A 23971-nucleotide genomic window follows, 5' to 3' on the forward strand; every position below is an offset into this window, starting at 1 on the left:
CTTGAATGCAAATGCGTCTTTCAAATCTTTTCATAACTTCTCTGTTCGAAAGAGAATAACTTATCATCTCCTACCACACAACTTCATCAAAGTCTCTCAATCATAGTATTGTTCTACTGTATTTCTTCTGCTTTCAAAGGCCTTGACATCTTTTTCATGTGTTATTCAAATTGAACTTAGTACACCAGCTGAGGTTTGTTTCATGTTTCATATGGATTTAGCATAAATTTCTTACTTTTGCACTCTATCTCTATTAATAATACCAAAGATCTATATGATTTTTAAGTCTTCTTAACTTGTCTTGCCATTTTCAAAGATTTATGGACACACACCCCAGGTGTCTGTTCCTGTAACACCTTTGATAATTATATATTTAGTTTATATTGCTTTTCTTCATTCTTTCTATAAAATGCATTACTTCACACTTTCATGTTATTTCATTTGCAATTTTGTCTGCACATTTTATTAGTCTCTCTATGCCCTCTTGATATCTGTTACTATACTCTTTGCTGTTTAATACATTTCACATCACTAGAAAACATTGGTGTAATCTGAGCTGAAAATGTGTTGCTGGAAAAGCACAGCAGGTTAGGCAGCATCCAAGGAGCAGGAAATTCGACGTTTCGGGCCAGAGCCCTTCATCAGGAATGCCAGCATCTGCAGACCTCACTTTTTACTCAAATATTGGTGTTATGCCTTGTATATACAACTCATGGCCATTACTATTGAGTGATATTAAGACAGAGGGCTCATCATTGTAAAATTTCTACCTATTTGAAAAACAATCATTACTTGCTGATTTCTATGCCCTTCATCAATTTGAATTTGTGTTGTCATTACATCTTTAATTTCAGAAGTCTTAATTTTGTTAACAATTCTATTATGTGATACTTTATCAAACACATTTTTAAAGTCCATCTACACAACATAAGCTGGACTACCTTAATTAATTTCTCCCTATTACGATTTTAAATAACTCAATCAAGTTGAATAAATCTATGCTGGTTTTCAATTATTAGCCAATAATTTTCCAAATGTTAATTAATTCTGTCTGTGCCTATTGCCCCTAACAGCTGATGTTAGGCAGATTGACCTTTAATGCCTGGTTTATCCATTTCTACTTTTTAAAATCAAGGTATAAATTTGCACATACATGCTTCAAATTGCCCATACACTGTATTCCAAAATGTTGTTTTCTGGAAGATCAAAGCGTTTTCCATTGTCAGTAATCTCAAGATTAAAGAAAATTGGTGAAAGATTAACTGTTTTCGTCTTTGTTTTGAGCTTCCTCATTTAGAGGTTTCAATGCTATGTTCTTCTAGTTTCTAATAATGATATGACTTGCACAGAAAAATATGTAATATCACTGTTATACATTTGCATAATTATGATTAGAAGGAAATATTTTTCACATTATGTCAAGGTCAATTTTCAATATGTACTTAAAGACCTCTGGGATACTTGAAAATATTTCCTTAATGATAACATTTTGAAATTCAACATTTTTATAAAAAATATCATGAGATATTGGAATTACTGGCTGGGGCTGGGGCAGCATTTATTGCCTTTCCTTAATGGCATATGGGAAGATGACGACCATCTTTTTGAACCACAACAGTCCATAAGGTGTAGATGCATCCACAGTGCTTTTAGGAAGGGGGTTCCAGAATTTTGACAAAAATACAGTCAAGGGATGGTTATCTGTTTTCAAGTCAACATGGCATATGTCTCAGAAGAGAACTTGCAAGAGGTACTGTTCCCAAATATCTTCTTCCCTTGTCTTTCTGGGTATTAAAGATCTTAGATTTGGGAGGTGCAGTTTAAGGAGGCTTTGGTGAGCTACTGCAATGAATCTTGTTAATGGCACATACTACTGCCACTGTGGTCCATGGGGGAAGGAAGTGAATGGTTAAAGTGATGCATGGGATGCTACTCATGTGGATTGCTTTGTCCTGAATAGCATCAAGCTTCTTGAATCTTGTTAGAGCTTCACTTATCCAAGCAAGTTGAAGTGTTTCATCACTCTTGAATTGTACCTTGTAGTTATAGACAGGCTTTGGGATGTCAGGATGTGAATTACTGCAGAATTCCCAACCTCTGGCCTGTTCTTGTAACCATAGGTACTTTTATAATTGTTCCAGTTCAGTTTTTGATCAATATTTTCAGGATTTTAACTGATAGGAAACCCATGTAGTTTATACTGTGTGTGTGAACATAAATATTACCAATATTACAGTGAAACTTCCTTTGCCTACAAAAAGAAACCTTTATTGTTCAACAGGTCAGGCAGCATCAAAGGAGCAGGAGAATCAACGTTTTGGGCATAAGCCCTTCTTCAGGAATCTTATGCCCGAAACGTTGATTCTCCTGCTCCTTTGATGCTGCCTGACCTGCTGCGCTTTTCCAGCAACACATTTTTAAGCTCTGATCTCCAGCATCTGCAGTCCTCACTTTCTCATCCTTTATTGTTCAAGTAGATCTGTCACAATCACGTTTCTTTGTCCAGTTATTGTGATCTTGTCAATTTTAACTAACTAAGCATTGGAGGAAAACAGAGTGAGACTCACAGTAGCTTAAGAAATTTACTGTTCTTCAATGAATTATTGATTCCCTAATGATTCATTTTAGAACTGCAGGTGGGAATTATATGATGTGCTAATGTCAATCACCAAACAATATATTTCTCTCATGATGACTTTAAAGTCAATATCTACATAATGTCACTTCTGAGCTACCTGTTGATGTGCATATCAGCACTGCAATTTTATTCAGATTGCAGCACATGGATGTTTTAAAAAGGTTCAAACTACTAAATAGTGTCTTAGTTTGACTTGAATTTAGATTTTGGGTTAATGCATATCTTTCACTCAAGCCCAGCCATCAAGAGAGCAATCACACTTTGTATTGAGCTGAAGATACTATCTACAATTAATATAATGTTCAGCATATGGCTTCATCATTCATCCACTGAAAAAAAAAGTCAAATATGCCAAATGCAGGTGAACATGTACAGCAGGCAAAACTGGCAAGCATGGATTCAAGCTCATATAATTTTATATCAATCGGTTTGGGAAAATTGTGAGGCGTCTGATGGAAAGTTAGTCATGAACTATATATATAAAAAAACACCCTTGCATGAATTATTCAAACACACTCAAATTATTGAGCAAACCCACTTTGTCGCCTTCTTCCACGTCGCAGATCTTCTCTCCTGTGGCAGGGTTACAGGTTGCAAATTTCTTGCCACTGCTGGAGTTGTACCACTCGTTGTTGATAAAGATCTGCAATAAAACAAACACCTAAAAATGGACACCGATTCGAAACAACACCGCCGGCAAACAATTCCCCCGAAATTCCAGTGACCAGTTGGCTTACCTGATCTTTCAGTTTCCAGTACAATGCAGCCCTAGTTCTGCCGATACACTACGCGGGAAGGGGGGGTTGGGGGGGGTGCACGTTATTTCAATGTGTGTGTGAATCGTTTAAAGGTTAGCCTGCTTTCTGTTAATATTGCACTTTATACATCACATGGGTCAAGGTTCCTGCTGTACACAGTTTCTCCAGAAGTCCCTAAACTCTTTTTTTTGAAAGGAGAACAAGTATTTATCTGAGAACATGCTTTTTCTCAGTTATCAAGAAACACTTCAATCAGAGTTGAGTTCAGGAGCCGCTTATTAGCTGCTCGCTGCAGCTCAGATTCTGTCTACAGACTCCCAGTTCTACCGCGGCTCTTGGTAACTTCTATCGGAGCACGCGAAGGGGCACACTTCTGCATTTCTTTAAATAAAAACAATAAAATTGTTATAACCATTATTTCTCGGTCATATATTAGGTTCTTTAGAATTGCACACAAAACGTATCTAAGGCTGAAGAATTCATATTGTTCGGAATTCCGTGTCTATGCATAGGTTTTACGTTCAGATTTAGTCCAGTTTATGTTTACATAGAATAACAAATCGGATGGGGACAGCAGGGCTGCAGTCGGCAGAGTTGTAGATGCCGGAACTGTGGGGATTGAAATGCTCACACTCACCTTGGTGTATCTGATTTGCAGCTCAGTGACTGGCACGGGCATATTGCGGGGAGCGGGCGCTGCACTTTCGTGGTCGGGAGCTGGGGCACTCATGTTGTGCTTGTTTGCTTGTGTTCCTGCAATAGGCGTAGTTCAGGTTCAGACACAACAAAGCTCCCTTTCCTTGCAAAACAATAACTTAAAACAGAAAACAAGTCCACAGTACTCGCCTACTTTTGTTGTCAGCCGCAAGGTGTTGAAACAGAATTATTAAACACTACTAACAGTCAGAGAACCGATTGGCTGAAAACACGGTACAATGCACGGGGCACGTCCAAAGGGCAAATCCCCACCTCTCGGCAACAGCACACAGAATCAAGTCATAGCAGATTGAAAACTGCCTGTGATCATTGCAATCATTCCCAACTAGTTGAGGTTATAAAGTGACGGTTACTTATTAAATAAATGCTGCATAAACGTCAACATCATGAAAGCCCATTACCTAAGCAAGCATGAAAGATCTGCGCTTAAGAGTTGCTAGGTAGATGAGAAATTCATCACTATTTTTGCCGCATACATTTGAAGTTTAAGTCAGCAGATCAATACATTTACATATTCGGCTAATAGAACTGACATCAATGCTAATCTCACCTCACTCGAAACACCAGCATCAATTATTGAATTTCTTACCAAATCGTCAAAACTGATTTTTAAAAAAAATCATTCGTGGATGTGGGCGCCGCTGGCTCGCCAGCATTTATTGCCCATTCCTTGTTAACATTGAGGCGCCTTCTTGAATCGCTGCGGTCCATACGCCTTAGGTTGGCACACAATACCCTTAGGGAGGCAATTCCAGGATTTTGACCTCGATGCGGTGAATGAGTGGCGATATATTTTCAGGTCAGGACTGAGTGACTTGGAGGGGAACTTGAGGTGGTGGTGTTCCCATGTATCTGACCTTGTCTTCTAGATGGAAGTGGTAGTGGGTTTTAAAGGTGTTGTCTCACGATCTTTGATGAACTTTTTGTAGTGTATCTTTTTTTAGATTAGATTACTTACAGTGTGGAAACAGGCCCTTCGGCCCAACAAGTCCACACCGACCCGCCGAAGCGAAACCCACCCATACCCCTACATTTACCCCTTACCTAACACTACGGGCAATTTAGCATGGCCAATTCACCTGACCTGCACATCTTTGGACTGTGGGAGGAAACTGGAGCACCCGGAGGAAACCCACGCAGACACGGGGAGAACGTGCAAACTCCACACAGTAAGTCGCCTGAGTCGGGAAGTGAACCCGGGTCTCAGGCGCTGTGAGGCAGCAGTGCTAACCACTGTGCCACCGTGCCGCCCACAATGTATTCAATGGGTAACACATCTCCTGAGGTTTGCACTTGTCAGATTTCTGGCTCTGCTTGCACTTATTAGATCACTGGTACTTTTCCTTGCTATGTAATCACAAGATATTTGACTATGCAAATTAATGTCGTTGCTGAATCTTCCTTCCTTGACTTTGAACCCTTCCACTTTACTACTTCCATTTTCCCATTGACCTTGTTACTTTGCCATAAAAATTAATTGCTCACACTTACGTTTACACTGTGACTTTCAGGTCTGCGGGATACACATTTTATGATCAATGAAGTACTTTTTGAAATGTAGTCACTGTTGCAACACAGAAAATACATTTGTATACAGCCACATCTCAAATATACTATTGTGATAGCGACCAGATTGGTTCAAGGCTAAATAGTGACCAGAAAAGCAGGAAATAAATTCATGCTGTTTTCTACATGGTGTCATTTTGCATCTTCTTGAGCTGGAAAGGTCCGTTTAATGCTTCATTGAGCAAACAGAACTTCTGAATGTCAGGCCAGGTTTTATGTTCAAGACACAAAATTAATGCACAACCGTCTGAGTCAGAGGCAAGAATACAAATATTGAACCTCGACTGGCCTAACTTCAAAATGCCTACGATCTACTAAAGGATGCATTAGCATTACAAACTAAGCATGATTCCAGTGTGCATGACAAAACTAAGTTGTATGCCGTGATTGAGTGTAGAATGAAATATGCAGGCTTATTAGACCTCTGACATTTTATAAATCTTTCTGAAGCTAATCCGGGTCCACACTATGTGAATACTTCCATGATTCAGCAGCTCCATATAATTAAGAATTTTAATTCATTTTAATCATTTATGTTTATCATTCTGTACTTGAGTTAATCAGAAGAAATAAGCAACAGTCAAGTATTGAGTTCAGTCTATATTTCAGTATGACCTTCATAACCAACTTACTTTGTCACTTTGTATTGATATCATGAAATCTTTCCTAATAATGGGTTAAGTTACATATGCAAATTGTACCTGAAGTCATAGAATCAAAGTACATTGATTCTTACTGTCCCAGCTCCATTTAGTACAATCACTATTTCCCCATATTTTATGTGAACCCTATAGCCCATGGCAGATGGTTGAATTTGAAATAAAAGAAACAACCCGGTACTAAGAAGTCTAACAATTACCATGTTGATCCACTGTTGTTTTTTTCATATTCATTTATGTGATCTGTACATCACTGGCTAGGTTAGCAATTATTGGTCATGCCTAATTGCTCAGAGGGCTGTTGAGAGTCAATCACATTACTATGGTTCTGATGTCACATGTAGGCTGGTCCAGGTAATGACATTAATTTCCTTACTGAAAGGATATTAGTGAAGCAGGTGTGATTTTTACATCAATCAAAAGTACTTTCATTATTAGACTTTTAAATCCTAATTTTTATTGAATTCAACTTCCACTATCTACTTGGTAGAATTTGAATCCAGATCCACAGAACATTACCTGAGTTTCTGAAATAATAATCTAGTGATTATGTCACAAGACCATTGCTTCTCCAAAGAAGCCCATTTGGTTCACTAATGTTCTTTCGGGAAATAAATCTGTTGCTCTTATCTGATCTGGCCAGCATGTGCTTCCAGACTGCTTGCAATGCAGTTGAATCTTAACTGTCCTCTGAAGTGGTCTAGCAATTTGTTAATAAAATCTCAAAAAGGGGAAAAAAAAACTTGACAGACCACTTGACATCAACCTAGGCACAACAATGGCAAACCTAGTTCAATTGAACCTGCAAAGTCTATCTTACCAATTCAAAGGTAGAGCCAAAATTGGGAGAGCGATCTCACAGATTGGCAAATCAGAAGCCTAACACAGTTATATTCATGAAATCAAAACTCGCAATGTCTCAGTCACTGTCATTATCATCACCTCAGGTATGTCCTGTTCCACCACTAGAACCAAGCAGAGGTAGTGGCACAGTAGTATATACACTCGGATGGGAGTTACCCTGAAAATCCACAATGTTAACTCTCATGGCATCAGGTCAACCATGGGCAAGGAAACATCCTGCTGATTATCACATTCTGCCACTGTCTTGCCTGCATCCCCTCAGCTGGTCAATCATACAAACATCCAAACAAGAGTAGACCACTCAGCCCTTTGAGCCTGCTCCACCATTCATAAGATCATGGTTAATCTCATTTTAACTCTCAACTCTACATTCCTGCATAAGCAAGAATCTACCGATCTCTGCCTTAAAAATGTTTGAAGATTCTGCATCCATTGACATTTGAGGGTGGGAATTCCAAAGACCTACAACCCTCTGAGAGAAACTAAGATTTCCTCATCTTTGTTTTAAATGGGCACCCTGTTATCTTTGATTTCTGACTCAGTAGTCCTCTATGTCGTACACCACTTGGAAATAGCAGTGATGGTGGCAAGGGTTTAGAAATTACTTGGGGTGTAGGCTTTCAATGCCTATCTTCAAGCACGGTTCAGCAGCACCATTATTTACTGAACTTGTCCAGTCCTAAAGGACATAGCTACTAGACTTTATCAACAGGAGGTGGTGAGTAAAGCACCAGGTGAAAAAGTAAGACAAATCCAACACAGTCAATTACAATCCCATCGTAAAAAGAACAAAAACTCAGTTAAATCATTACCAAACTGCCTACCGGAGATGCTTGTGTCCATGATGATGTCCATGTATTGGTAGGAGTGATCACTGCATAGCCTTGTAGGGGAAAAGTCCTGTCTTCAAATTAAGAATCCAATATGTTGTGTGGAGCAATTACCATAGTAAATGGGATAGAATTCAAACAGATTTAACAACATTGGACATCCATGTGGCACAGTGAGCCACCTGCAGTATCCAAATTGTATTTCAACACAATCTACAACCTAATGGATTGGCATATGCCCCTCTCTAACATTGCTATCAAGCAAAGGGATCAACAGTGGTTCAGTGAAGAGTATGAGAGGATCAGAAGCAGCTCCAGGGATGCATAAGAAAAAGAAGTGGTCTCCTTGAGTGCCAAACAGCATAAGCAACATGTGAGAGTGAGAGCTAATCAAAACCAATGCTATGAATTTAAGCTCTTCAGTCCTGTCACATCCAGTTTTGAATGACATTGGACAATTATCACCATCCTCAATATTGGCAACATCTATGAGACTGGGACAAAGTTAATGTTTCGAGTCTGATTTGACTCTTCAGAAAATCAACTGGCGATGCTACAACAAAGGGCCACTTCCAAGTCAAACAATGGAAGCAGAATACCATAGTCAGTGTTAAGTGATCCCATAAACAAAAATCAGATCTTAGTTCCACAGTCTTGTCATGTTAAGTAATGAATGGTGGTGGACAATTCAACAACAAGCAGGAAGAGGGGGTTCCACAATTATAATGATAGTCAATGATGGGGGAGTCCAGCACAGCAGTACAAAAGTTAAAACTGAAACATTCACAATAACTTTCAGTCAGAAATGCCAAGTGAATGATTCATCATGGTCTCCTCAGCATTACAGATGCCAGTCTTCAGCCAATTGGATTCACTCCACAAATATCAAACAATGGCTGAAGGCATGTGATACTACAGAGACTATGGGCTCCAGCAACATTCATACACTAAAACTGCAGGCTTGTGTTCCAGAAATTGCCATTTCCTGGCCAAATTGTTCCAGTACATCGACAACATAGGTATCTACCTGACGTGGAAAATTACCCAGGTATATCCTGTGCACAAAAAGCAGAAGAAACCAACCTGAAACAATTACTACCTTATTTTGTCTAGTCTCAATCACCAGTAAGTGGTGGAAAGGGTCATCAACAGTGCTATTACTCAGCACTTACGTAGCAATAATCTGCTCAGTACCATTTCATTTGAGTTCTGCCAGGTCCACTCAACTCCTGACCTCATTATAGACTTGGTTCAAACATGGACCAATTGGCTGAATTTGGGAGATGAGGAGACAGTGACTGCCCATGACTTCAACACTGTATTTGCCCAAATCAAGGAGCCATAGTAAAACTAGAGTTAATAGGGATCAGAAGTGAACCCTCTTCTGGGGCATCATACATAAAAGAAGATGTTTGAATTGTTGGAGATTCAGCTCCAAGACATACATGGAGGAGTTCCTCAGGGTAGTGTCCTAGACCCAATCACCTTCAGATGCTGCATTCACGATCTTCTCTCCCTCATAAGATCAGGCATGGGCATATTCATTGATGATTTCATAATGTTCAGCACTACTTGCAACTCTCAGATACTGAAGCAGTGAGATCTGAACAATAATTAGATCTGATCTAACCAGTAGCAAGTTACATTTGCACTATGCAAGTACTAGGGCATAGCCATCTCCAACAAGGAATAAGCTAAATATCCACCTTTGACAATACCATCACTAAACCCCCACTACGAATGTTCTGGTGGTTGCCGTTGACACGAAACTGAACTCAACTATCCATACCAACATAGTGTGAGAGGTCAGAGTGATTAGATTAGATTACCTACAGTGGGGAAACAGGCCCTTTGGCCTAATAAGACCACACGGACCCTCCGAAGAGTAACCCACCCAGATCCTTGCACCTACTCCTTACTAATGCACACACCTATCACTATGGGCAATTTAGCATAGCCAATTCACCTGACCCACACATTTTTGGACTGTAGGAGGAAACCAGAGCACCCAGAGGAAACCCACACAGACACAGGGAGAATGTGCAAACTCCACACAGACAGTCGCCTAAGGCTGGAATCGAACCCAGGTCCCTGGTGATGCGAGGCAGCATGCTAACTACTGAGCCACTGAGTAGCCTTCAGTATGGTGTTGAAAACGCACAGCAGGTCAGGCAGCATCCAAGGAACAGGAGAATCGATGTTTCAGGCAAGAGCTCTTCATCAAGTATGAGGCTTGTGAGCCGAGGGGGTAGAGAAATAAATGGGAGGTGGGGGTGAGGCTGGACGGAAGGTAACTGAGTGTGCGATAGGTAGATGGAAGTGGGGCTAATGGTGCTAGGTCAGAGAGGAGGCTGGAGCGGATAGGTGTGAAGGAATATGGACAGGTGGGACAGGTCATGAGGTTAGTTCTGAGCTGGAAGTTTGGAACTGAGATAAGTTGAGAGGAGGGGAAATGAGGAAACTGGTGAAGTCCATGTTGATGCTGTGATGCAGAAGATGAAGTGTTCTTCCTCCAGGCGTCAGGTGATCAGGGTGTGGCAATAGAGGAGGCCCAGGACCTGCATGTCTTTGGCGGAGTGGGAGGGGAAGAGTTCGGCCACACGGTGGTGTGGTTGGTTAGAGTGAGTGTCCCGGAGAAGTTCTCTGAGTCTCTGTAAGTAGGCGCCTTGTCTCCCCACTGTAGAGGAGACCACATTGGGAGCAAGGATACAGTAAATGACATGTGTGGAAGTGCAGGTAAAACTGATGGATGTGGAAGGTTCCTTTGGGGCCTTGGGTGGAGGTGAGGGGGTAAGCATGGATGCAGGTTGTGCAATTCCTGTGGTGGCAGGGGAAGGTGCTGGGAGGGGAGGATGGGTTGGTGGGGGGGAGTGGGGTGGAGGGTGTGGGGGGGCGGTGGCGTGGACCTGACAAGGGAGTCGCAGAGAGAATGGTCTTTATGGAAAGCAGATGGGGTGGGGAGGGAAATATATCTCTGGTGGTGGAGTCCATTTGCAGGTGTCGGAAATAGCGGAGGATGATATGATAGATATGGAGGGGTGGAAGGTGAGGGCCGGGGGGAGTTGTGGGGGGGGGTGGTGGTTCTGTACTAGTTGTGGTTTGAGGGGTGGGGTTCGAGGGCGGGAGATGTGGGAAGTGGATGAGATATGCTGGAGGGCATCATCAACCCTGTGAGAGGGCAAATTGCAGTCTCCAAAGGAGGACATCTGGTGTGCTCTGTGGTGGAACTGGTCCTCCTGGGAGCAGATGCGGCAGAGGTGGAGGAATTGGGAATAAGGGATAACATTTTTACAGAAGGCAGTGTGGGAGAAGGTGTTGTCCAGGTAGCTGTGGGAGTAGGTGGGTTTGTAGAAGATGTCCGTGTCGAGTTGGTCACCGTTGATAGAGATGGAGAGGTCCGGGAGGTGTCTGAGATAGTCCAGGTGAACTTAAGGTCGGGGTGGAATGTTTTGGTGAAGTTGATGAACATTTCAACCTCCTTGTGTGAGATTATCCTATCCTCCCAGTCCAGGAACTCCTCACGTACATTTGGGACGGCACCCAATTCCTCCATTCCTCCAAAACTTTTGTTTCCCTGGCTCCCAACACCTCATCTTCACCATGGACATCCAATCCCCATACACCTCTATCTGCCATGGTAAAGGCCTCCAAGCCCTCCATTCTTCCGCTCCCTGTGTCCTCATCAGTACCCCTCCAGTGACGCTCTCTTTCGTTTGGATGAACTAGCCCTCACCCTCAATAATTTCTCCTTTGAATCCCCACACTTTCTCCAGACGAAAGGGGTAGCCATGGGCACCCACATGGGCCCCAGCTGTCGCTTTTGTTGGTTACATCGAACAGTCCATCTTCCGCAGTTACACCGGCACCATTCCCCACCTTTTCCTCCACTACATTGCTGATTGTATTGGCGCCACCTCGTGCTTCCATGAGGAGGTTGAACAGTTCATTAACTTCACCAACACATTCCATTGAGACCTTAAATTCACCTGGACCATCTCAGACACCTCCCCCCCCTTCCTGGACCTCTCCATCACCATCAACGGTGACCAGCTCAACATGGACATCTTCTACAAACCCACTGACTCCCACAGCTACCTGCACGACACCTCCTCCCACCCTGCCTCCTGTAAAATTCTATGCCTTATTCCCAATTCCTCTGCCTGCACTGCATATGCTCCCAGAAGGACCAGTTCTACCACAAAGCACTCCAGATGGCTTCCTTCTTCAAAGATCGCAATTTCCCCTCCCATGTGGTTGATTATGACTGTGCACTTCTCACACTTCCGCCCTTGAACTGCACCCTTCCAACGTCAACAAGGACAGAACACCCCTGGTTCTCACCTTCCACACCACCAACCTCCATATTGATCGCATCATCCTCAGCCATTTCCGCCACCTACAAACGGACTCCACCACCAGAGATAAATTCCCCGTCCCACCCCTATCTCTTTTCTGGAAAGACTGTTCCTCTGCGACTCCATCATCAGGTCCATGCCCCCCAGCAAACCACCCTCCCATCTTGGCATCTTCCCCTTCCAATGCAGGAATTGCAAAATTTGTGCCCACACCTCCCCCCTGCCCTCCATCCAAGGCCTCAAAGGAGCCTTCCAAATCTATCAGAGTTTTACTTGCACTTCCACACATGTCATTTGCTGTATCCATTGCGGTCTTATCCACATGGGGGAGACAGGATGCCTACTTGCAGAGCGCTTCAGAGAACATCTCCAGGATACCTGTACCAACCAACCCCACTGCCCTGTGGCTGAACACTTCAACTTTCCCTCCCATTCCGCCAAGGACACACAAGTCCTGGTCCTCCTCCATCGTCACACCCTAACCACTCGATGTCTGGAGGAAGAATGCCTCATCTTCCAAGTTGGGATCCTCCAATCACATGGCATCAATGTTGACTTCACCAGCATCTTCATTTCCCCTCCCCCCAACTTATCCCAGTTCCAACCTTCCAATTTGGTACCACCCTTATGACCAGTCCTACCTGTTCATCTTCCTTCCCACCTATCTGCTCCACCCCCCTCTCTGATATATCACGGTTACTCCCCACCTCCATCTACCTATTACACTCTCAGCTACCTTACCTCCAGCCCCACCCCCCTCCCATTTATCTCTCTGCCCCCTTGGCCCACAAGCCTCATTCCTGATGAAGGGCTCTAGCCTGAAACAGCAATTTTCCTGCGCCTCAGATGCTGCCTGACCTGCTGTGCGTTTCCAGCATCACACTCTCAACTCTGATCTCCAGTCTCTGCAATCCTCACTTTCTCCTAGTCTGAAAGGCCAGTTGAGAGGCTTGGATTATTGTTGTGAGTAACCCATTTCATGACTCCTCAAAAATCTGACAACTATCTACAAGGCACAAATCAGGAGTGTGATGGAATACTCCCCACTCATCTGGATGGGTACAACTTCAACAATGCACCAAGACAAAGCAGCCTGTATGATTGACGTCACATCCACAAACATTCACTCCTTCTACCAATGATGCACACTAGCAATGTAGAAATTCGCCAAGGCTCTTTACATATCACTTTCAAAACTCACGCTAACTACCAGGTCAAAGGACATGAATAGCAGATACACAGGGACACCAACATCATAAGATCATTTACAAGCCACGCACCATTCTGTCTTGGAAATATATTGCATTCCTTCAGTGTCACTATGTCAAATCCTGACATAATAGTACTGTTGATGAATGTGCACCAAAGTAGACAAATAGGAATGGGCAATGAATATGGCTTAGCAAGTGAATACCACATCCAAAATTGAGAGAATAAAAATAAATGAAATTAAATAAACAGCCCGCTTTGAGATTTCTGCCTTTGTGATCCATTTTAGGACAGTTTTATTGGTAAAGATTATTATGTTAAAGAACCATGAATAATGGACCTGTAGTGCCATACAAAGATGTGGTAGCAGGTTACAAAGCAAATAATTTGTTTTTCTTTCCTTGGATCATGTGGTATGTTCCTATTACTAGGTGAGATGCACTTTCATTGGGAAGCTAAAGTGCATGTCCTCTTGGGACTGTTTGACTTCATGGTGGCTGTGTGGAACTGTCTGGCTTGTTGGCCTATTGCAATAATGTAATGTCATCTGCTTCTGATGAGAGATCATAAAGGTAAATATAGACTTTGGCATGCATGGTGTGTACCTGTAGTCATAATACCACCAATGTAGGAATGGTATCAACATGAATTTAAAGCTGAGTAGATCTATTGTTGTCTTGCCATAAATCACCACTTAATAAATAGATTCTTCCTTGCAAATGATTTCCATTCAGTACTGTCATTGTTTTCTCTAACATGACTGCATTTATAATAGAATTCACTTTTGTAAACATATGATGCAATTACATCTTCCTGACCATAGTGGCACTGTAGCACTTTAGCTTTTCATATCCAGCACATCAGCCTGCAATTCAGAGAAATTCTGCTCATTTCCAACATGCCAGAAATGGAATACTGTGTACAATTTTCGGCTCCGCATTTGAGCAAAGACGTTCTCACAAGACTTATTCATAAATCCCGAGTTGAGGGCGCTGTTCTAAGTTAAGAAGCTCAACAACTTGGGTCTGTATTTTCTGGTCCTTGAAACATATGATATTTTGAAGGAGGATAGTAAATATTGAGAGATTGGTTCTGCTGGTCAAACAATCTAAAATGCAGAGACACCGGGCAGAATTTTTCACTGCTTTGTGCAGTATGGTCAATGATGAGTAAGGTTGAAAAATGCCATGAGCATGAAAAGAATCAGATTTCCAACATCAAGAAAATATTTCCAACTTTCACCTTAACGTATAAGTTCTGATTCTCTTTAATAAATGGTGACTACCTTATTTCCATGTGTTGCATCTCATTATTAGCAAATCTTACCTGTTCTTTATGCAGCTCCCAATTCTCCCATTAGTCACAGGGTGCCACCAGGTATAGGTCAAGGGACTTATCCAGTCTCAGCCCACTGAGTTGGCCATGATTATCAGCCACTTGTTCCAATTAGAGTCCAGGGATCTGTGGCCTAGCCATGTGGAATTGGGCCACGGTCATTCAGGTGAAAAGAGGCATGTCAGTCAGAGACAGAGCGACAGTCAGTTGAGGCTGACCATCCAGGTTCTTCCGAGGAGGCGTGCCACTATCAGGTTTTGGGTATTAGTTGTCTGGGTCTTACCATGGAGCCATCTGTACAGTTCTGGGAATAGTAGAAAGCTCTAATCTTGCATTTAGATTCATTGGACTGCGCTGCTGAGGGAATGGTGATGGTGAAAGTGGGCAATTCCAGATAGATTAGATGCAATTAGATTACTTACAGCGCGGAAACAGGCCCTTCGGCCCAACAAGTACACACCGACTCTCCGAAGAGAAACCCACCTAGATCCAATCCCCTACATTTACCCTTGCACCTAACACTATGGACAATTTAGCATGGCCAATTCACCTAACCTGCACATATTTGGACTGTGGAATGAAACCGGAGCACCCGGAGGAAACCCACGCAGACACGAGGAGAATGGGCAAACTCCACACAGACAGTTGCCCAAGGCGGGCATTGAACCCAGGTCTCTGGTACTGTGAGGGAGCAGTGCTAACCACTCAGCCACTGTGTCGCCCATAATGTGTGGTGTTTCATTGAGGATTGGGGAGGGAGGAGTCTGCAGAAGATGGGATGGGTGGTTGGGGAATGATTTTCACAATTCACACTTTTCCTAACCTCAATAAAAGAGAGTGTATGATTTGTAAAAGCTATGTATTCAGGGAAGAAGTGGGAACCATTAACAGTAATATAAAACAGTTGACCAGAAATGAGAGGAGGCTGAAAAATCATCAGGGACAGAAACATGTATAGGGGCCTGGGCAAATTGTTGTTACTCCCAGGCAGAGAATGTGACTCACCAGTACACAAAGCTAAAACCTTGTCATCTTCACACCAACGTCAACTTCACAATTTGAGAGAAACTTGCTGTAGCCACCTACTACAGCAGGTGGACTAAGTTACTTTGTGTGTGTCTTCGGGGATGGAGTGTAATTCTTTGCTTGTGTGGCCCTACTAGGGATCTGTATGAATCAATGATAACCTCATCTGCCATCAAACTGAATTACATATGACAGGTCATTCTTTTGGCAACAATTACCATGTCCTCAAACAACCATGACTGTGACGTACCTTGCATCATTGCCCCTGTCATTTCAGATATCCACAGCTATGCATACACTAAGTTTCTCACCTGGCTTTGACATTTCTGCATTACTTTTCAAATCTGGAGTAGAACATAACTGCCACATTCTTACACCTAACTGTAAGTGTCCTGCAACATGGTTTGTGATCTTATTATGGTGGATCTGCAACATACATCTGGATAAGATGACATTGCTTAGAACTCCATATCAACTCATGACATCAGTCTCCTGGTGAGGGTGAAACATCCATGCCAACTTTCTGTGGACATGTTGCTTCATTGTAATAGATCTAAGAGATCAGGAGTGCACAACTAACAAGCTGTTCTATTTCTGACATTCTCCACAGATTACTGGCTCACTTAGCTGAGATGGAACCTGCACTTGGAGGATTCCTTGTGGCATTGCTACACCTGAGTTGACAGCATCAAAGACATTTATTGCAATGTTGTCATCAAGCCAAGTTAGAACAGGAATCTCTAGCAGCAGCTACACAGCCTCCAGAGGGAAGAGCCTGATCCTGAATCCACTGATTGCATTACCTACTGCAGTTGGACAGCCAATGAAGCTGGATGATTAAGGATGTGCTAGGACATTATCATTGATGTGTGTCATCTACATTCAGAAGAGATGGGTGGCCATGCTATTCTGCTGGTCATTAAGGATACATCAGTTTTATACCAGGAGCACTGCCGTGAGGAAGAGTGGACATGCAAACTTCCCATTGTATATCTCCTAGTCTTGAAAAGATGAAAGAAAGAATAAAACATTATCTGCAGAGATGTGCAGAATCATCACTAATTCCATCTTGCCTCTGACAGGGTGGGTCTAAGTGTGGATGACCTACACAGAACAGGCCCCACTACAATCCTTGCATGTGGCTTTTGCCTCAGTGTTGTCCATGTTAAAGTACAATGCCTTGGCTGCAGCCAACAAGGTGTTAGTTCAAGGATCTACAAAGTCTGAGGTTATCTGCAATCAAGGAGTTAGTTGCTTGTGAGAGATTTGTAATACTTGTGAGAGATTTACAATGCTTGAAAGAGATTTACAATGCTTGTGAGAGATCTGCATTTCTTGTGAGAGATCTATAATACTTGTGAGAGATCTACAATACTTGTGAAAGAGCTACAATGCTTGTGAGAGATCTGCAATGCTTGTGAAAGATCTATAATGCTTGTGAGAGATCTGCAGAGCCAATGAAGACTCCAAGAAAACTTATTATGGATGACTACCCCCAGGAGCTTGACGATCTCCACTCCTTCCACCTCTGTGCTGTTAATGTGTAGGGAGGCATGAGTAACATCTGACTGAAAGTCAATAATGAGTTCCTTGGTTTTACCGGTATTGAGAGCTAGGTTGTTCTCAGTGCACCATTTTTCTAGATCTTCCACCTCCCGTCTGTAGTCTGTTTTGTTGCCATCCTAGATCCGACTGACTATGGTCGTGTCATCAGCGAACTTGCAAATAGCATTTGTCTGGTATTTGGTAGTGCAGTCATCTGTATACATTGAGTGCAGTAAGGGGCTGAGTACACAGCCCTGGAGGGCTGCAGTGTTGAGTGTTAGTGAGGATGCAATATTGTCACCAGTCTTCACTGATTGTGGCCTGTAGGTCAGGAAACCGAGGGTCCAGTTGCAGAGATTAGGGCTTAGTCTGAGATTACTAAATTTAGTAATTAGTCTCGATGGGATAGTAATGTTGAAGGCTGAACTGTAGTCAATGAATAGGTTTCTTACGTAGCTGTTCTTGGTGTCAAGATGTTCTCGGGAGGAGTGATAATGGCATTTGATGTGGATCTGTTGATCCGATAGGCACATTGGAGTGGGTCAAAAGTAGTGGGAAGACTGGAGTTGATTAATGCCATGACCAGCCTTTCAAAGCACTTCATGACCACTGAAGTCAGAGCCACTGGGCGGTAGTCATTGAGACATGCTGCATGAGCCTTCTGATGTTGGCCCTCCTGAAACAGGCAGGGACAGTGGCCTGCTGCAGGGAGAGGTTGAAGATGTCCGAGACGTCCTCTGCCAGTTGATCTGCGCATGCTCCGAGTGCACGACTTGGTACTCCGTCTGGTCCCATTGCTTTCCTTGGATTCACACGAGCGAAAACTGATCTGGCCTCTGCTGCAGTGACTGTTGGGATAGGTTCGTCAGGACTTGTTGGAATACGAGTTACCTCTTCGCTGAAATTCTACTCAAAGTTAGCATAGAAGGCCATTGAGATGATCTGGGAGGGATATGTCATCGTCTGCTACCTTGCACTGTCTCTTTTAGAACCTGTGATGTCATTCAGTCCTTGCCATAGTTGCTGGGTGTCTGTCTGGGTCTCTAGTTTGGATCGGTATTGGTCCTTGGCTGTGTTAATGGCTCTGCGAAGGTCATACTTGGATTCTTTATATTAGAGTGGGTATCCTGATCTGAAGGCCTCATACTTGGTTTTTAGCAGGTTCTGTGTGTCCTGATTCATCCAGGGTCTCCTGTTGGGGAACACCCGGATTGACTTCCTCGGTATGCGGTCCTCCTTACAATTGCTGATAAAGTCTGTGACGGCGGGGGCGTACTCATCCAAGGTACCTGTGGGCTATTTGAACATGGCCCAATCAGCTGATTCAAGACAGCACCGGAGTTGATCCTCTGCCTCCTCTGACCAGCACTGGACCTGTATCTGGGAGGGGGTCTCCTGCTTGAGCTTTTGCCTGTAAGCTGGGAGAAGAAACACAGCATTGTGGTCGGAGTTCCCGAAATGAGGGGGGAGGGGGGATGGAGTGGTAGGCCTCTTTCACAGTGGTGTAGCAGTGGTCTGAAATGCTCAGGCCCCTGGTGGAGCAGGTAATGTTCTGGTGGCAGTTGGGAACACCTTCCTTAGATTGGCTTGATTGACGTCACCAGTTACAATAAACAGGGCCTCGGGGTGTTCCAGGGTGTTCATGGTGGAGTGCAGCACATCCAGTGCTTCCTCAACCTTTGCTTGTGGTGGTATGTACACAGCGGTGGCAAAATCCCATAATCAGGAAAAGACGCATTCAGGTGAGTCCTCAAATCTGAAACGATTGAAGTTCCATGGCAGTCAGGGTCTTAAAAATCCAAAAGTCAAAATATTCACAATGTTGGGTTCCAGGTGCCTCAGCATCCATAGAAGGTGGTCTTCTCATTTCCACAGATTTAATCTCCATTTGGTTAATAATACATTTGCATTGTACATTTTCTCTGAATGTTGCTTGGATGTTGTAATTTATCCTGAGATCGTTATCATGCTGAATTTGCTGAAAATTTGGTGTTAACATGGAGTGATAGTTTCTGCTGTCTAACAACAATGTGAGTGTCCAAGAGATTGTCATGGGTAAAAGGTGAATTTCATTTTTTTCACTGGTCTGAAACATAGTTTTTGAAAATGTTTTATCTTCTACCTTTCTTTTCCTTTTTGCAAATACATTCCAATGTGTTTCTCCAAATCCTTTTTGTTCAGTCCAATTAAATATGACCCACAGAAATTCTTTCGGGTTAAATCAAAATAGAGTTAATTACTGCATTCAATACCATGTATAGAGACACACAATTAGACATATACATGCACCCCAAGAAAGAAAACAGAAAGGAAAGTTACAAATTACTTTAAAAAGTCAAGCATATCAGAATGATCTCACATGAATTAGAGAGTCAGGTAAGGCAATGACTATTGAAGTTATTCTAGTTGGTTACGCACCAGTATCTAGTGCAGTGGTGTTTCTTAATTTCTTTTACCGTTTTGCAGATTTGAGACATTAAATTTGTAATCTTAAGCCAAGCATAAACTGATGCATCCATTTCCAACTTCTTTTCTGTTAATATTTGGCCCTTGTCTTTTTTAGATCCACTATGAGAGAGAACAGTTAAATGCGTGGCTACAGGGATGGTGCAGGAGGGAGGGATTCCGGTTTCTGGACAACTGGGGTTCTTTCTGGGGAAGGTGGGACCTCTATAAACAGGATGGTCTCCACCTGAACCTGAGGAGCACCAGCATCCTTGGGGGGAGGTTTGCTAGTGCTCTTTGGGAGGGTTTAAACTAACTCTGCAGGGGCATGGGAACCTGGACTGTAGCTTTAGGGTACAGGACCTTGAGTGTAGGGAGGTTAGGAACAAGGCATCGATCTCGAAGGAGGGTGCCGGTAAACAGGAAGGTGGCTTGAAGTGTGTATACTTCAATGCCAGAAGTGTAAGAAATAAGGAAGGTGAACTTGCAGCGTGGGTTGGTACCTGGGACTTCGATGTTGTGGCCATTACAGAGACGTGGGTAGAACAGGGACAGGAATGGCTATTGCAGGTTCCAGGGTTTAAATGTTTTAGTAGGGTCAGAGGTGGGGGTAAAAGAGGGGGAGGTGTGGCATTGCTTGTCAAGGATAGTATTACAGCGGTGGAAAGGATGATGGACCAAGACTTGCCATCTGAGGTAGTTTGGGCTGAGGTTAGAAATAGGAAAGGTGAGGTTACCCTGTTAGGAGTTTTCTACAGGCCTCCTAATAGTTCGAGAGATTTAGGGGAAAGTATTGCAAGGATGATTCAGAAGAAGAGTGAAAGTAGTAGGGTGGTTGTTATGGGGGACTTTAACTTCCCAAATATTGACTGGGAAAGCTATAGCTCGAGTTCGTTAGATGGGTCAGTGTTTGTCCAATGTGTGCAGGAGGGTTTCCTGACACAATATGTAGACAGGCCAACAAGAGGTGAGGCTATACTGGATTTAGTTCTAGGTAATAAACCAGGCCAGGTGTTAGACTTGGAGGTAGGTGAGCACTTCGGGGACAGTGACCACAACTCGAAGACTTTTACTCTAGTGATGGAGAGGGATAAGTGTGCACTGCAGGGCAAGAGTTATAGCTGGGGGCAGGGAAATTATGATGTGGTGAGGCATGATTTAGGATGTGTGGATTGGAAAAATAGGCTTCAAGGGAAGGACACAAATGATGTGTGGAGCTTGTTCAAGGAGCAGCTATTGGGTGTCCTTGATAAGTATGTACCAATCAGGCAGGGAGGAAAGGGTCTTGTGAGGGAGCCGTGTTTTAATAAGGAATTGGAATCCCTTGTAAAAGGGAAGAGGGCGGCCTATGTAAAGATGAGGCGTGAAGGTTCAGTTGGGGCGATTGAGAGTTATAAGATAGCCAGGAAGGATCTAAAGAGAGAGCTAAGAGCAGCGAGAAGGGGACATGAAAAGTCCTTGGTTGGTTGGATTAGGGAAAACCCTAAGGCTTTCTATAGGTATGTCAGGAATAAAAGGATGACTAGGGTAGGTATCGGTCCAGTCAAGGATAATAGTGGGAAGTTGTGCGGGGAGGCGGAGGAGATTGGAGAGACACTAAATCAATACTTTTCGTCAGTATTCACTCAGGAACAGGACATTGTTGCTGATGTGAATATTGAGTCACAAGTGATTAGAATGGGTGGCTTTGAGGTATGTAGGGAAGAGGTCCGGGGAATACTGGAAAGGGTGAAAATAGATAAGTCCCCTGGGCCTGATGGCATTTATCCTAGGATCCTCTGGGAAGCTAGGGAGGAGATAGCGGAGCCATTGGCCTTGATTTTTTATGTCGTCGTTGTCTACAGGAATAGTGCCAGAAGACTGGAGGATAGCGAATGTGGTCCCCTTGTTCAAGAAGGGGAGTAGGGACAGCCCTAGTAACTATAGGCCAGTGAGTCTCACTTCTGTTGTGGGCAAAGTCTTAGAGAGAATTGTAAGGGATAGGATTTATGAACATCTGGATAGGAATAATGTGATCAAGGATAGTCAGCATGGTTTTGTGAAGGGCAGGTCGTGCCTCACAAACCTTATTGAGTTCTTTGAGAAAGTGACCAAGGAAGTGGACGAGGGTAAAGCAGTAGATGTGGTGTATATGGATTTTAGCAAGGCGTTCGATAAGGTACCCCATGGTAGGCTACTGCAAAAATTACGGAGGTATGGCATTGAGGGTGCATTAGAGGTTTGGATTAGGAATTGGCTGGCTGGAAGGAGACAGAGGGTAGTAGTTGATGGTAAAGGTTCATCTTGGAGTGCAGTTACTAGTGGTGTTCCACAAGGATCTGTTTTGGGACCATTGCTGTTTGTCATTTTTATAAATGACCTGGAGGAGGGGCTTGAAGGCTGGGTGAGCAAGTTTGCGGATGATATGAAAGTCGGTGGAGTCGTGGACAGCAAAGAAGGATGTGGCAGGTTACAGCGGGATATAGATAAGTTGCAGAGCTGGGCAGAAAGGTGGCAAATGGAGTTCAATGTAGCTAAGTGTGAAGTCATTCACTTTGGTAGGAGTAACAAGAAGATGGATTACTGGGCTAATGATAGGCTACTTGGTAGTGTGGATGAGCAGAGGGATCTTGGTGTCCATGTACACAGATCTCTGAAAGTTGCTACCCAGGTAAATAGTGCTGTGAAGAAGGCATATGGCGTACTGGGCTTTATTGGTATTCCGGAGTCCTGAGGTCATGTTGCAGTTGTATAAGACTCTGGTGCGGCCGCATCTGGAGTATTGTGTGCAGTTCTGGTCGCCATACTATAGGAAGGATGTGGAGGCACTGGAACGGGTGCAGAGGAGGTTTACCAGGATGTTGCCTGGCATGGTAGGAAGATCGTATCAGGAAAGGCTGAGGCAGTTGGGGCTATTCTCATTGGAGAAAAGAAGGTTTAGGGGAGATTTGATAGAGGTGTACAAGATGATTAGGGGTTTAGATAGGGTTGACAGTGAGAACCTTTTTCCACGTATGGAGTCAGCTGTTACTAGGGGACACAGCTTTAAATTAAGGGGCGGGGGGGGGTTGGTATAGGACAGATGTTAGGGGTAGATTCTTTACTCAGCGGGTTGTGAGTTCATGAAATGCCCTGCCAGTATCAGTGGTGGACTCTCCCTCTTTATGGTCATTTAAGCTGGCATTGGATAAGCATATGGAGGTTATAGAGCTAGTGTAGGTTAGGTAGGCTTCGGTCGGCGCAACATCGAGGGCCGAAGGGCCTGTACTGCGCTGTATTTTTCTATGTTCTATGTTCTATGTTCTATGATGCCTTGTTCTTGAATTAGGTGACCTAGAAATTCAATTGCTGTTCTTGAGTGTTGGTATTTCTCATTTAGTACAAGGCTTCCATTTTGTAGTGCCTTTAACATGTCCCTGATTCATTGCTCATATTCCTTCTTCATTCATCATGCACAGGACACTGTTTGTAAACTCTCTTATTTTGCAATTCAAACTGGTAGTGTGTTGAAGTAATAATGCCTGAATTATACAATAAATGCAAAGAGTAATTTGAATCATGGTCTTGGATCTTCACCAGAACCCATTGTTCACATACAATTTTGAAGAACTTGCTTGCTGCCGATTTTGCCAAATGTTGTGGACTGACAGTTGTGTTAGCTGTGTCACTAGCAATATCACCCCACCTTTGACCATTCTATTTGAGATATATCCTTTCCCATTCGAAGATAAGGAATTTTTCTGCATACATATGGGTTCAGCACATTCTTGCATAGCAATGTAGCATTCCTACTTGATTTGCCTAAGTCTGTCAATAACTTTGGAAATTCTTGTTGATAATCCTTCTGTAACTCAAAACAAAAGTAGAGAAGAAGGTAAACTTTAAGGGAAACTGTCAAAATGGACAGTGAAATCCTTAAATATATAAAAAGAAGAGCGAGGCCAAAGTAAGCTTAGGCTGGGGAAATTCTGCCAATTCTGCCATCCTAGGAATCAGTCTGGTAAACCTTCGCTGCACTCCCTCTATAGCAATAACATCCTTCTTC

The 23971-nt window shown here is 43.2% G+C and overlaps 1 protein-coding gene across 5 annotated transcripts in view; it reads right to left on the reverse strand.

Moving 5' to 3' along the window:
- The window catches only part of LOC132828042 (aldehyde dehydrogenase 1A1-like), a 105416-nt gene that overhangs the window by 70884 nt on the left and 10561 nt on the right, over window positions 1-23971 (reverse strand). For 2 of the 5 annotated variants that reach the window (XM_060844969.1, XM_060844958.1), the window contains exons 2-3: window positions 4034-4149; window positions 3177-3281 (exon numbers count right to left, since the gene is read on the reverse strand). In XM_060844969.1, the coding sequence (XP_060700952.1) occupies window positions 3177-3281; window positions 4034-4126 (198 nt within the window). In that variant the 5' untranslated portion in view covers window positions 4127-4149. Of the gene's footprint in view, window positions 1-3176; window positions 3282-3375; window positions 3452-4033; window positions 4150-4246; window positions 4293-4702; window positions 4906-23971 lie in introns of those variants that run through there. The other 3 variants (XM_060844978.1, XM_060844981.1, XM_060844982.1) reach the window with 3 other exon arrangements.

The sequence above is a fragment of the Hemiscyllium ocellatum genome, chromosome 2 (assembly GCF_020745735.1).
Source record: "Hemiscyllium ocellatum isolate sHemOce1 chromosome 2, sHemOce1.pat.X.cur, whole genome shotgun sequence".
Classification (NCBI taxonomy): Eukaryota; Metazoa; Chordata; class Chondrichthyes; order Orectolobiformes; family Hemiscylliidae; genus Hemiscyllium; species Hemiscyllium ocellatum.